This window comes from Diplotaxodon limnothrissa, linkage group LG10, assembly GCF_057381915.1.
Source record: "Diplotaxodon limnothrissa isolate DT_005_m linkage group LG10, D_limnothrissa_male_GT1.1, whole genome shotgun sequence".
In the NCBI taxonomy this organism is placed as follows: domain Eukaryota; kingdom Metazoa; phylum Chordata; class Actinopteri; order Cichliformes; family Cichlidae; genus Diplotaxodon; species Diplotaxodon limnothrissa.
The window spans coordinates 1,207,226-1,222,998 of NC_140605.1; the positions used below are offsets into that span (position 1 = coordinate 1,207,226).

Here is a 15,773-nt window from a genome sequence, read left to right on the forward strand (position 1 = left end):
TACTTTTAATTGACTGCTTTAGTCCACTTACAATGAAAATTTAAATAAATCTTGTTCATGACCTGTGCAGCATGTTAACACCATTGGAAGGAAAAATAACCTGAACTCCAATTTTGAAAAAAAAACTTCTTCTTTTTTATATATTTATAAAGCTCTGACTGTATTATGAGTCTGTGGGAGAGAGTCTGTAACTCTGTCTGCAAATACAGTAAATAATGACCAATGTTGGGCAATTAATTATATAGTTACTTCTTCAAAAAAGTAACTGAGTTTTGCAAACAAAGTTTTTTGCAGCTGTTTACCGTAATTGTCGGGCTATAAGCCGCTACTTTTTGCACGAGCTTTGAACCCTGCGGCTTTTAGTCAGGTGCGGCTAATGTATGTACAAAACAGGATTTTCCCCTGATTTTAGCTTGTGCGGCTAATATTCAGGTGCGCTTTGTAGTCCGGGAAATACGGTACCTAAAAATGCAGCCAAGGCGTTTTTTAAACAAACATTTCAAACTATTTACAGAACAATCAGCTGTTCTGCATCAAATCTGATGCCACACAAATTATTTGTGCCGCTCCAAAAATAATTTCTGTCCACTGAGATGAAGGAGAACAACAGCCTGATACCTGCAGGCCTGAGAGCAGCAGATGTGTCACTGCTGTAACACCTGTAAACCATTGTTCTGACACACACAACACAACTATTGACTACACTACACACTAACTACACACTAACTACACACTAACTACACAAGATTTGTGCTAAACGTCTCAAATCTCTCAAAACACGCCGTCACTCCTAAAACTTCCCCCTCCCTAAACAACTAAATGCCATGTTGCCATATCATTTTTCCACCAATAGGAAAGGCTGGGGGAGGGGGGCTGTTTTGTTCACAGGCTTTCCAGCGTTTTCCTTATAAAACGCTGTTTTCACCGTTTCTTCCCGCAGTAAATAGAAACAACGACAGTATTCAGGAAGAAAAACAAACATTGCAGATATTTTATCATAACTCTGGTTTTACGTGGCCGATCAACACGATTTAAAAACTGGTATAAAGTCCACACTTTGTCCGTCAGTTGTTCCGTCTGTCCTGCTCACATCTCCAATGGTTGGACACGTTGTCATTAACGTGGCTTCACTCCACATCAGCCGCTTTGCTAAAACACCGGTGATGCACATAAGGACGCTGTCATAGCCTGTCAACCACGTTGATTAGCTGCGTATATACGAATGTGAATCGCGTGATTGGCTGCTCCCGTATGGGATCAGAACGATGCCGCCTTATCCCAAAGTCCAGCCAGTCACTGACTAACATGCAGAACAGAATTGTTAAAGTTTTTGTTTTCATTTCAATTCAGGTTAGATTTTTTTTTTTTTGTGCGCAACGCAGATTTCCTGTGCGCAGAGACCAAGCCAGCAGTGCGCAGCTTAGAGGGAACATTGGTCCTGTTATATTTTAGACAGCAAGGAGCAGCCGGCTGAGTTTATTAAACTCCACCGAGACAATCTGCTAATTTTATTGAGTGTAATAAACAATCATCTTGTCTTAATTTTAGTTAGCACATACCTTAAACACTTCAAGCTGTAAGCTAATGATAGTTATATGAGAGCAGACACATGCTGGTGCAAGAAGCTGTACGTTTCCCATCCAATGGATGCATGGTCCATTGGACGGGAAACATACATGTAGCCTTGCAGACTAATCGCAAAAATCATCGGTGACTAGTTGACTATCACAATAATCGTTTGTGGCAGCCCTAGTTTAAAATGTACTTTTTGATGCAGATCATTCTGCCATGATATATAGTAAAGATAATTGTTTAAAAAATAAAAAAGTTCCTTTCAGTAACTTAAAACATCAAACACCACCAACAGAACCCAGAAAGCAGCTTTCAGTAGGCTTATTGTGGAGGAATACTTGCTGTATTCCTCCACAATGCACAAGGTAAGCTGTGCTGAAAGTAATCTGCATTTACCAACTCTTGGTAAAGTTGTAAAGTCGGTAACTACGAAGCTGCTTCCAGGAATAAGAGCAGAGTCAGCTACACAGCATGTTGTACAGAGCTGTAAATGATTATGACTGTGGTTATCAAAGTCCAGCCTGTGTGTGTTCTGTATAACAGAACGAGCTCTGTGACTTTAGAGCCTTTCTGGATGTTGGTTGTTGACCCAAAGTCCCATCATGTATTTCAAAAGAATAACACAGATTTGAGCCTTTTAGCCTCACGTGGAACAGGCGGGTTAAACTTTCTAAAGCTACTCGGCGAGTTCTTTGAATAGAATAGAATAGAATAGAATAGAATTCAACTTTATTGTCATTGCACATGCACAGGTACAGGGCAACGAAATGCAGTTTGCATCCATCCAGAAGTGCTTTAGTGATATAGATATATTACAATATATATTAGCAATAATATAGATATGTGAGGTGGAGTTAAAGTGTGGGCAATAACATCCTGCTGGTAAATACAGTTGTATGAAGCGTACAGTACAGATCCCTGCTTACATCAAACACGGTGGGTTTACTTTTCTCGAAAGTTTCCTGAAACTCGTAAAAGCACCGTCTGGCCCTGTGATTATAGCGTTACAGTATGTGCAGGCCCCACAGACACAGCGCTCAAATCCAGTATTAACCGAAAAAATGGGAAGGAAATGTGCAACTTTTCTAAACAGGGAAACGAAACTTACAGTTCAAGTGCTTCTTCTTTGGCCCCATTATTTCATGAGTGGTTGCCTTGCAGACAGTTTTCGAAATCGCCGAGCCGGTGACGCTGTGCTGAGCGGCCGTGATCCTGTCAGTAATGCTCTGTCCGGACATTCTGTATCGGCTCCAACAAACTCTTCTTGCTGTTAAAAACGTCTCAGCAGACTGGCTTAGATTCTTCAAAGGTTCTGTTCCACCTGACAACACAGGAAACAACCAGACAGAGAAGAAGTGATGAGAAGACGGCAGCCGTTAAATTGATCTCATAAGCTAGCTAGCTATCCAACCGACTACAGATAAATTATTCACACAGCTGAAAAACACGAACTGAATGTGCAGCGACAAATAAAAGCCTGGCACTTACTAACGGTGTGATACGCACCCTGCCTTTTACTCGATGCGGTAGGTCTGTAGCCGTTTTTTCCTCTTCCTGTTCAAGTCAACTCACATGTCGTCGCCAGATGGACTAAATGAAAGTAGAAGTTACTTCCGGTTACATTTTCCACAATAAGTGTAGCCTAATTTTCAGGGGGAAAAAATAAAAGCACAACGATGAAATACCACTAACATTTTATGTGTTCAGTGTTTTTTGAATTTAGTCTTTACAAAGCGATCAACAGAACAGCTCTAAAAGAAATAAAGTAGTGCAAATGGACCGCCACCATCGGGCTTTCACAGATTCGGTCTCCAGTAATTTTTCCATTCAAGTGAAGCTATTATATGAAATCCAACACTTCAGTTGCCATTGAAATAAAATGTGCATCATTTATTTATTATTTATTTATTTATTTATTTAGTTTCACACATGGTACACTAGTAATTCATTTCCTATTCACAACCTTCCTTTCAATTAAAGTAGCACTGGTTCCATGCATGAAAAGGAGCCAGAAGAATAAATTCTTATTGACACCTGCCCCCTATCTGTGATAAGACAAGTAGGCAACCAAAATTACACTGACAATAGTTTGCACATAACAAGAAAACAAACAGAACAATATACTCAACAATGAGCAATACCACTAAATATCAAACTATAGGATATTTTTTTCTACATTGATACACAGTGCCCTTTTAAACCATAAATAAAGATTCAGTTCAAACTTTTATTTTAGCATAAAAATGTGGAGTGCCAACTGTGCCAAAATTAATCAACTAAATACGTCATATGTCATAAATAATTTTAAATAATTTATTAAATGTGTCAATAATGAATGAAAATAGGAAATAACCAAACAAATATATACACTTGATCACATTGTTTCTCCTGTATCCGTGGTTGGACTACTATGCGAATGCTCCTTTCCGTGTTCCCTTTTTCCAGGGAGGCAGAGGAGTGTGATTTCCCCTGTAGTTGGAGCACACCCTCCGGTCCCCCTTCTTAAAAACAGGAACCACCACCCCAGTCTGCCAGTCCAGAGCCACCGTCCCAGATCTCCATGCAATGTTGCAGAGGCATGTCAAACAAGACAGTCCTTCAATATCCAGAGTTTTTAGGAACTGAGGGCGAACCTCGTCAGTACCGGGGTCGGCCACCAAAGAATTGTTTAACTACCTCAGTGACCTCGCCCCCAGTGACGGGCAAGCCGTCCCCTTCATCCCTAGACTCTATTTCATCTATAGAAGGCGTGTCAGTCAGTGCCTGATTATATCCTCAACTGAAGTCAGCAGCACCGCACCTCTGCTATACACGGTGTGAGTGGAGCACACGTATCTTTCCATGACCTGGATACACTTACACAACACTGGCAATTAAAGTGGTTATTAACTCACTGTGTTAGTTAATATGTTAACCCCACCCCTTTCACATGAAAGGGGTGGGGTTAGTACCATCAAACTAACCTACAAAGAACATTTCACTGGTCATATGACTTTTCTTCCACAGGAAATGATCCCTACCAGCACCAACCCTTCCAGAAATGTTTAATTGGTGATTAAAAATCTTTAAAGAACAAAAAATGTACAAGCAAATGCAGCACTGTTATAAAAAGGACACGATGTGAATGCTGCATTATTGTACGATCTACTGTACAATATAAAGCTCCTTGAGGTGACTGCTGTTGTGATTTGGCGCTGTATAAATAAAACTGAACTGAACTGAACTGAATTGCTGCAGAAATCTGTTAACCTGTTAACTTAGTGAGTGGTAAACACTTTAATTCCAGTGATCTCTTTTATCACTGAGTGCGCTTTCTGTGTTTATTTCTAAAGTGACTGCTGCACTTTGGAGTCTACAACTTTAAACTGGATCAATTTATCCTTTAAAGCAGGGGTGTCAAACTCAAATACACAGTGGGCCAAAATTCAAAACTGGATCAAAGTGGCGGGCTAACATTAATATTTATTGAAAAAAAATCTTCCTCCAAATATAATAAGGAATCTTTTCTTATGGACTCAAACAAGTTTTGCTGAAAAACTAAGTATGGAACAATCAAAGCTTAATACTAAACAATATATATAACTTATATAAACGTATATATAACTTAATATTGCACACATGCAAAATCAAACTTCCAATTAAATAACACATCAGTGGAATTCATTTCTTAAATAAAAATTTTATTTGCAGCCTTCTGAGTTAAATTTGATCATTTTATCATTTATCAGATTTTCATCATATTCTCCCACCTGTCCAGAAAGCTCCTGTTTTCTGCCTTTCTTTTTGACATTTTGGGATCGGTGGCATGGCAGTATTTGCATGGTTGCTATGACTATGGTCAACAGAGGAGAGGGTGCTAATAAGTCCTGTCATGACTGACGTGCCAAAACACCAACAGAGCATTCTGGGAATTGTAGTATTGGCAGTACATGCACTGTATAATACTGGCAGGCCAGCTCTATTGTTAATTTTGTATGGCTTCGCGGGCCAAATGTAATTAGTCTGCGGGCCAAATTTGGCTGTTTATCTATGTTCGCACTCAGGGAGTTCAACACATAGAGAGAACAGTACGTCACTGATCACGTGACTCTGTTCAGACGAACCAAGCTGTTTCTGAAGCCCCGTGAACATGTCAAACTCTTCCGGCCAATTGTGTCAAAAAAAAAAACCTGGAATGGAGAATGGGCCTTAACCTTTTTTGAGGAGAAAGCATCAGGATATCTCAGTAGTAGTAGTCACACACTACTAAAATAAACCAGTGGCCTGCTCTGCTCTTCTCCAACAGGCCTACAACAGGGCAAATCAACTCAAATTTAAAGTGGTGAGTCAGAAAACAATTATTGAAGCAAAGGTCCGGATGATCATAATATCTAATTATTTAGTGTTATTTATCTATGATATAAATAGACACACACACTTGACTTCAGAAAAATGAAATAAAGAAAATCCTGCATTTCCTCTTTTCTGTTTCACATCCTCGCTGGACAGTCCCAGTCAATTTTACAGATACTAAATCTCTACACGGCTTCATAGCTGTGAACAGTTTCAGAGGCTCCCTTTCTTCCCCTCTTTAATTATGGAGTGAAATTTGCAGCAAAAGTGTTGCAAATGCATATTTATGATATGTTTGACAGGCGTGAACTAAGATTTACAAAAGTGCACAATCATTGTGTAACTTTAGACTCACAGGTGCTTTCTTCAATCCACACATGAATAAGAAGCATTGAGCACATTATTTGTAAAATGAATAAATACTACATTTATAAAGTTCAGCTTCATGAATCATTTTCTTTAAAAAAAAAAACATTTCTGTGCATATACGGATCCATTTTATTTGAAATAAACAAACGACTTTTTTTTAGATGCCGGTATACAGTGGACGGCCAGATGTCCCACTTTTACACGGGGACTTGAACATAGCTTATATTTGTGATCTGTGTGAAGCGGGCAGCATTAAAGCCTTAAAACCCCAGGTGGGCATGGGATGTGATTGGTACGTATCAGGTGCACATGCATTTAAGGTTTTGTGAGCAAGCGAGAGATGTTACGTGTAGTTTCAGGTATTTGTGTGCACAGGAAGTTTTTTGAAAGAGAAAATGAACAGACTCGTGAAGCTGAACTTATAAATCGTGCATAAATTATCAGCATTTATTCAGGCTTGTACACTTTCGGGGTGGCTGTAGCTCAGGTGGTAGAGCAGGTCAGTTGGTGGTTCGATCCTTGGCTTCCCCAGTTTGCATGCCAAATGTCCTTGGGCAAGATATTAACCCCATGAGTATGAATGTAGATTCGTTTACACTTGTGTTTAGAAGTGCTTGTATGTGGGTGAATGAGGCATGTTGTATACAGTGCTTTGAGTACTCCGGGAGAGCAGAAAAGCGCTATATAAGAATCAGATCATTTACATTTGTAAAATACTTGTGCTTCGTATTTGTGTGTGGATTGAAGCTCGTGAGTCCTCAAAAGTTACACACAAATCCATTTTTGCCCTTCTTTTTTTAAATACTTCACTATTTTCCTTTTTCTTTCTGCCGTTTTGTGTTGTTTCACTTTGAATTTGTTTAAAAGGAAAAAGCTGAAAATTTAAATAGTTAAAAGTTGAAATGTAAATAGTTGGTTTTTGTATTATATAATTTATTTATTACATTTTATGTGGAGTGAATAAATAAAAGTATATTTACAGTGGCCCCTACAGACAAAGCACGTACAAAACACAATGGAAGTGCTCCAGGATGCTAGGGGGCAGTGTTGAGCTTTTGTTACCTAGTGGCTACACAATCCAGGAAGTACCAACGACCAGATTTGGTTTGTGGTAGTAACAGGTAAATGAACATTTTTTTAAATTATTTATATTGACATATATATATAGGGCTGTTCGATATAACGATATATATCAGATGACAATATAAAAATGTCTGTCGTTTGTTTCGTGGTGTCACAAAATAAACTGTTTATGGCAATATTTTTTCATGGTTTTGATGGTCACTGTAGTGGCTTTTTCTAAATTCTTAAAGTTCTCTCTTTGTCTTATATTTAATATAACCACACTACAGACAGACAAGCGCCTGTTTTTATGTGTTGTTGTTAGCAACGACGACGGTAACACCGTCGCCTGTTCGCTTGTTTATTTTCCACATAGACCTTTCACAATAAAGCTCAAGATCCTGTTCAAAATAAACTGAATCATGTGAAAGAGTATGCAGAGTGCTTGCGGATGAGAAGTAAAAAAGAGCCGTCAGGTGCTAAAAAATAAACCTTAGACTCAAACGTTAGAACAGCACGCTGTATAATAAATACAAAGAAAATGGCGGCCGTTACAACTCATGTCTAAAAATGTATAGTTTCATGCATCGGTTAAAACATTCAACTCCCGGTACACGACGCTCAGCTGGAAACACTTCACGCAAGTCGAGCTGCACCAGATTCATAGAATTTTCAGAAAATGTTAAATTTTTGTGATTTATATCGTTATCGGAACGATAGATCGGGATATGAGATTTTGGTCATATCGCACAGCCCTATATGAGTGCTTGTGTATAAATACACAAACAATACACATATGCTTTCAATTGTGTAATTTAAGTGATCTAGGTAGCACTGTTTTGGAAGTTCAGTTAACGCTAGACATGGGTTTTGGAGTTTGTAAGTGCTTTGTCTCTAGGGGCCACCGCATATATTTATATATAAACATATATTTATTAGGGGTGCAACGATACTCGTATCGATATTGAACCGTTCGATACAGTGCTTTCGGTTCGGTACGCATATGTATGAACAATACAAAAATTAATTTATTTTATCAACTTTCCTTCTGACGATGCTGTCTGTGTTGAGCGCTCAGTGGATCTGCGCTCGACAGTGCAGCCTAGATCCACTGAGTGCAGCGCAAGCTAGCAGACAGAAGCTAAGCTCGTTGCAACATGGCAAACTGAACCTCCCCCACCCTCATTCAGATCTGGCCTTTGGAACTATTTTGGTTTTCATGTGACGTATGACCCTGAAGGTAAGCGAGTCATGGACTAAAGTAAAACAGTATGTTGGATGTGCCATGCAATGCTCAATTACATTGGTGGGAGCTAGTGTGTTAGTGCAGTTAGCTCGTTAACGTGTTGGTCGTCCAGCCCCACGCACGGGGCGATCCGCGGTAGCTCGTTAACGGAGATTTGCCGTGTTGTGGCGTTAACGTCATTTCAAGGAGATTTACGCTGACAGCACTAGTGGGAACAAAATGAATATGACTGCACATTTACTCCGACATCATCGTAGTGCAAAGACAAGTGGAAGCAGACAAAAACAACCAGCACCATGCTACAAACTTTACCCGAGTCATTTAGACAGCTGTTAGCACATGATTCTCCTTATGCTGCTGAGAATATAGCCCAGAAGAAGCGTATAGTATAGCTTTTATTTTGGAAAGAGACATTTCTCTGTAACAAACTCTTTTCCAAAGATGAGTGATTCCTCAATCAGATACAGGGCTTGCAATATCGCTAGCCCGACGTCCTGGGGCTAGCGATTTTTCCAGTCGGGCTACCAAAATCTATCTCTGCCCTGCCCGTCGGGCTATTGTAGGAAGAAAAAATATATGTCAATGCTTTTGCATTCTTTCAGAAATGTAGCTGGGTAATTATGTCATTGGCATCGGTGAGCCACTGTCAATATGTGACATATTGAAATCGTGTTTGAATTTGCGCTTGTTTTTTGCTTTCACTTTGCAATCGTGCGAACTGTGTATAGAGAGCGACAGCACTGATCTGTGAGTGATGATAATTTGCGCACCAATTCCTCTGACATCGTCTTATTAATCGTTAGCTTACTACGCAAACATGACAAGTGAAATCTCCCGCAGCTTAAACATGTGAGAGGTTGATCGCGCAGAGAATCGCTGAGCTTATGTGAGTGAGTGTGTAAAAGCAGCAGGATATATATTTTAGTTCTGCTGAGCCAAATAAGACAGGTCAGGGTGAAGAAGTGACAGCCAAAGAAAAGCTTACCACAAAACGGAGAAGTTATGACAAATCAGTCTATAAGGCAAAAAGAAAGTGCAGCTTTATGGTTTCATGGACAAAATAATTTCTGTGGCTGCAATATGATGAGCTAAATAACCAGGGCTGCACATAAGTGGTCCGCAGGTGCGCATTCACTGTCAAAATAAAAAACGCGCACAAGATAAGAAGTTGCAACGCGTGTTTGCATACATAAGATTTTCAGGAGGAGGACAGACATTTGTTTAGAACTCTTAAAGATGTCGAAGAAGCTCCTTTAAGCAATTACTTTGGTGTTCCTCCACCTCCAAACAAATGTCAGAAGGAGTCCGAACCACAAAAGAAGCATGTATTCTCGGAAAAGTAGTTGCAGGAGGTGAGCTGGCTTCAAACAAATGATGAACGCACAGAGATGTGGTGCGGAATGTGCCGTGAAAATTTAATAAATGACAAATTAAAAAGGCATGAACATTTTTTTTTGTATCGAAAAAAATATCGAACCGTGACACCAAAGTATCGAACCGAACCTTGGATTTTGTGTATCGTTGCACCCCTAATATATATAATAAATAAAACCACGTTTTTTTACATTAGTAATTCCTTTTGTGCATAATTTTATATTGTTGTTAATAATAAATTAATTAAAGCAACAAAACAACCTGAAGAGTCGATTGGGAGCCGAAAGAGCCGACTCTTTTTAGTGAGTCGAGCCGAAAGAGCCGGTTCTCTAAAAAAGACCCGGAATTCCCATCACTACCACACAGCATGACTGAGAGAAACACGGGGCTAAAATACGCGGAGGGATAACGAGGGAATGGGACACACAGGAGGAGAGCACAGCTGGGAGTAATCAAACACAACAAGAGCAGGGGAAGCCAAACTAGGCACACTGACGAAGGCTGTGCAAATTCAAAGAGTCCTCCAAATGTGGCGACAAATGCCTTCTTGTTTTCCTTGAATTCGAAGGATGGCTCGGGTATCCTTCGGGTCCTACCATATCCCAGGATTCATTGCGGGCCATACAGGAGTTTTTCTGATAACGATGGCGGTCAGAACGGGAGTTAATGCGGGAGAGGAAACGCTTTCAAATGTAAGTGTATGAAAATCTGCTGGTACAAAAGTTACATTTTTATAGCGGTTGTGTTGTTAGACTTTGGCATCTGCATAGACATGTTTTTGTTTTTTAAATTAAAATAATCGTAAACTAGCTTGTACGGTTGGTCCCGCGGTTTTTACATACGGCTAATTTCGATTTTTGTGATATGTTTTAGGGACCAAAGATCAAACGGCTGAATTGATAAAAATAAGAGGAGAAAACGATCCCCTCTTCACTGGGGTGCAGGAATAAATCAGTTTACACATCACACGAGGCCGGTTTTATTAACCCTCATGCTGTACAGAACCTCAGATGTTCCTCTGATGTTCTCCTGTGAAAACTTTTGGATTTAGAGATTAATATAGTTGCCATGGTTTCCTCTCTTCTCTTATGTGTTGTGTGTGATCAGGACAATTCTGGGGAAGTTGGGCCTGCGGGGGAAAGTCACCCACCTCGCAGGCCAGAAAGAAATGGGACAACTTAAAAAAAAATAAATACAAAGTACGTATGTGTGTTATCAAGAAGACAATTATTAAGAACACAAGTTAAGAAATGTACAAATACTAAGAGCTGTTGTGGTGTTTTTATTTGTCTACTGTCATTTTTGATTTCCTCTGCCTTTAAGAAGTATCCAGGCTCAGGAGAGGGGGTCAGTGGGAAGCCCACTGCTGTGCTTGGCCCTGGTTTGCCCTCACGGATGAGGTGAGAGGACAGATGCCTTCCATTAGGCCTCCTGTCCTAGTGTCCTCTCTCCCTGAGGACACTCCAGGGCCAAGCACAGCAGTGGGTGAGCAAAACGACAGCAAGGAGGAAGTGATGTGGAAACTTATTTCAACTTCTTAGAGACCTGAGTGTGTTTAAATGTTTACCTTAAAACTTAATCTATAATAAAGTGACACTCCATCTTTGTTCATTACAAAAATAGTGAATATTACATTACCAAAAACACATTTCAAAAAATCATCACCCCATTTTATACTAAATTTCATAATCAACAGGACCCAAGATCTACATCACTGGGGACGGCTACATCCGCCGTGGGGAAGCACGAGCGAAAGACACCATTGGGACCAACCTCGGTCTGGATGCACCGCTCCGGTGGTTCGGCTGGGGTGGGATGGTTTGGAAAAGCCTGATCCCTTTTCTCTCTCTCAATGCCGTCAAGGAAGAGTCGTACCATATGTCCTGGTGATCCTGGAATAATATCCGGAGTTGTCATCGACTCATGCCACCTCACGACACAACTACAGTAAGTATTGAACTTTGAGTTCTTACTGCTCTTTGTTAATGTTATGGACAATATAGGGCCATAAACAAGATCTGCCAAAAACTGATAGAAACCATTTTCTGAATAACTTCATCTCTTCTTCTTCTTCTTCTTCTTCTTCTTCTTCTATTTCTGCTGTTCACAAATAAGGACTCACAGGCTGCACAATCCTCGGCTGCTCCTCAGGAAAATATCTGTAACGTTGCTGTTTCACTTCAGCCGCATGAATCGTGTCTCACATAATCTTCCTATGAACATCTTCCCTGTTTTCTAGTGTATTGTGTACTGTAACTTATTTTCAAAAGGGATTATTTGCTACAAAAACAGTGACTGGGTTCTATCAGAGTGAGTTGGACAGACGTGCATGAGCTGTAATATTTGTATGTATTTGATGAAGGCTCATAAGTGTCAAGTTAATTTTGTAGACAGAGTTTGTACTTTCAGAGAAATATTGTAATGATTTCGGGCGTGTAAATTTCAAGCAGGAACCTCAGAAACACACTTGGTGTTTAAGAGGTTAACGATGTTTGTGCCATCTCAAAATGCAAAGAGACTCCATGACAGCAGCAGGTGTTACTGTATTATATCAGAACTGGATCCAGCAGAAATGTATTAACCTGTTAATGTGTTTGATGAAGAGATGCCTGAGATGCCTTATTTCCACCACCGTTGCATATCCGGGTTTTAAAACGATGCAACCAGGTCGGGGTGATCACCTGGGACTTGAAAGAGGGAGTGGCTAAACCACACATTACAAAGTGTAATAAGGTGGCAGCCATCACCGATGGGGAGATTGTAGTGAAGCGTGTTTGAGGAGTTCTCCAAAGTCCACGAGGGGGGGCCTCATATATAATAAGGGGGCATGAACTGAGAGGCACAGCTCCCCCTTAGGTCATAAACATCACTGCATGGACTCAGTTTTTCAGGGCACCTGCCCTTCCACTGGCAGAAGGTCTTACTGCGAAAGCAGAGGATCTTCTGTATCCTCCTGGCCTGTAACGACGCCAAAGATGAGCTCAACCAAGGGGGGGTCGTGGAGGTCAGTATCTGTGGTCCCATCAGAACTGATATTTAGCTTTTCAAAGAAACCGTTATTGTTTTTATGCATTTACCAGTCAAAATTGTTGTCAGTCAAACACTAAATTGTGGGAACATGAACAACCACTATTATTTTATCATTTGTGTTTCTGGTATTCATACAGTCCATTTCCATCATGCCTACATACATTTGTATTGTATGGGCTAGATTACACTCAACAGTCTTTATGTGCTCGCTAACAATGATGGAAGGATTAGATTATATCGTTTTAAATGCACAGACAAACGGCTTTAGTGAGTGTGATGTATACAATGAAAACAAAAGGAGGAACAATGGAAGTAGTCGACATATAATGTAGTGAAAGCTGTCGCTGAAGCATGGGTTTAAAGGAAAATACTCAAACGTGTTGTGTGTCCAAGGTGTTTGTAGACTCGTCAAGAAACAAACGCCTGTCACGGATCTATACACTCACTATAACTGACGTTAATTTTAATGGACTTTTCTGTGTTTGGCAGTGAGGAAGGTTGTCAGGGAAACAACACGTTCCTATAAAAACTCTCCAGCTGAAGCAGGTAATGCTGCACCTGAAGTGTGATACTGACAGCTGAAAGTCATCTGGTACATTTGGCGGTAGGTGAGCAGATTGTATTAGCCTGTGGGCTTTGTGTGCCTGTGGGCTTTGTGTGCCTGTGGGCTTTGTGTGCCTGTGGGCTTTGTGTGCCTGTGGGCTTTGTGTGTTAGTTAATGAATAAATCTTTCATTCTGTCATGTTTGTGATTCCAGGATGGTTGAACCATGACAGTCTCCCTGTGGAGGGAGGCAGCCATTCACCACTTTGTGACCACATAAAGGTCTCCCATGTGAAGCTGAACCAGTGTGCTTATGGCCCACAGCTGCACACAGCTGCACACCGCTGCACACCGCTGCACACCGCATCATTCACGAAGACTGCGGTATGAAGAAGCCATATGTTCGTACCAACATGTAACAGCAATGTCACATTAACAAAATATTTAGAATGATGGGTTTTGAAATGTAAACAGATGCACTGTGTTGGTCAAAATATGACATCATACTATCAGAAATGATTTCATCATCTGTTGTTTTTAATGTTTATTCAACTGTATTCTAAGCTGCCTGTTGTGTCCCATGACCTCATACTGTTTGTTTTTTATTTTTTTATTTTATCTTGTTGCATAAAAATGTTCCTAAACAAATAAAAAGTGTCAAAAAAAAGAAAGAAAAACAAAGTATGGACAGCAGTATTCAAATCTGAATTTTTAACCAGACGTTATTGAACGTATTCATATAAACCTGCACTGTTGCTGCGTTTGTCAGCTGCCACCTTTCCTCTGCCTTTACGATTGCTAGTATCCAGCGTCAGGCGTGGGAGTGAGTGGGAAGCCCACTGCTGCTACATGGCCCTGGTTTCCCTCATGGATGAGGTGTTAGGACGGAGGTCTTCTACCACTCGTCCAGGAGGATGAGGACCAGCTGCAACCAAGAAAGAAAAGAAAGATTGGATATGAGAATGTGAAGGGAAATGGAGGAAAGAGCAGAGAAGGCTGTTTGGTTTACTTGAAAAACTTGCCTAATTTTTTTTGTTAAAGTTCTGTAAATAAAAATCGTTGTAAATATTTCAACTTTATTTGCATTTTTTCAAACTGTGCTAGAGATGGGCTGATCCGATATTATGTATCTGTCCCCCAGAGCTCGTTAGAAGGCAACACACACGTTGAGCATAACGTGGACCAATCTTGGTCCGCACACGTTGGTTAAAACAGACTTTTTTCTATGCTAAGTATAAGTACCTAATATCGATAGCTTGCTGTAGGGTTTAAGGCTTAAGCTAAGAAATCTGTACAACTGTGTCCATTGAAAAGCTGTTGATTAGGGTCTGTTTAAAAAAAAAAAAAAAAAGGAAAAAAAGAATTGGTGTTGTGTGTTTGCACCACCAGACTTATGAAATGGACAAATTCAACCACATAAAAGCTTCTTAGCATTGTTGGGGTTTTGGCTAGGTGAGTATGACTACAACTCCCAGAATGCACCGGACAAGGGAGTGGGCATGGCTCTCTGCCCTGGCCGCTGACATGTTCGCAGCACTGGCAGTCCAGTTACATTTGTAAGAGAAGCTGCAGGTGATATAACAGGTTTTCAGCTCATCGGTTTCATGTTGCCGGGAAACAAACAGAATAAGGAGCACATGACCGCTGCTTCCCAATAATTTATCTGATGCTGACGTCTGTGCCCATCATGCAATCACAGAACGTCTACAAAACAGGAGACATGCATCTGAGAACACAAAACCATTGTTGCAGTTTGTAAAATCAGCAGAGTCCAGACACGGACCGTTTTCCACCTTTTGCAATACTGACTTCCTCAGGATCTATCAAGTTTGTTTTGGGGTTTTTCTTTTTTACAGCTATACTTCCTCAGGATCGTTCGGATAGAGGATGGAAGGATAAGGTTGAGATTCAGGCAGCTAAGCATCCCTAAAATCGGAAATGGTAATAAATGTGCGTTAACAGCAGTAGAGTTAGCAAATAAAAGAATAAAAATAATTAAATATAAATAATATTTTTTGAGGAATTTCCCGTTACTGACTCCAATTTCACTCCAGCTGCAGTGCTGTGAAAGTATCTGTGAGAATGGAAAGAACCTATCCAAACTTACCTGTGGGGACAAAAGTAATTGCCCTGCTATCATCATTATTATTATTATTCTTACTATTATGCTGATGCAGGAACATCACCAACACAGGGACACCGTCGCTCATCATGAGAATCGGAGCCGTGGCCTCAACATAAGGTT

General features: G+C 40.3%; 1 protein-coding gene across 5 annotated transcripts in view; it reads right to left on the minus strand.

The window, feature by feature from the left end:
• The window catches only part of LOC146623675 (phosphatidylinositol-binding clathrin assembly protein-like), a 38,997-nt gene extending 35,852 nt beyond the window's left edge, over positions 1-3,145 (minus strand). For 4 of the 5 annotated variants that reach the window (XM_085364222.1, XM_085364220.1, XM_085364221.1 and 1 more), the window contains exons 1-2: positions 3,079-3,145; positions 2,681-2,893 (exon numbers count right to left, since the gene is read on the minus strand). In XM_085364222.1, the coding sequence (XP_085220348.1) occupies positions 2,681-2,810 (130 nt within the window). In that variant the 5' untranslated portion in view covers positions 2,811-2,893; positions 3,079-3,145. Of the gene's footprint in view, positions 1-2,680; positions 2,894-3,060 lie in introns of all 5 variants that reach the window. The other variant, XM_085364219.1, reaches the window with a different exon arrangement.
• Between the last annotated feature and the right edge of the window lie 12,628 nt (positions 3,146-15,773).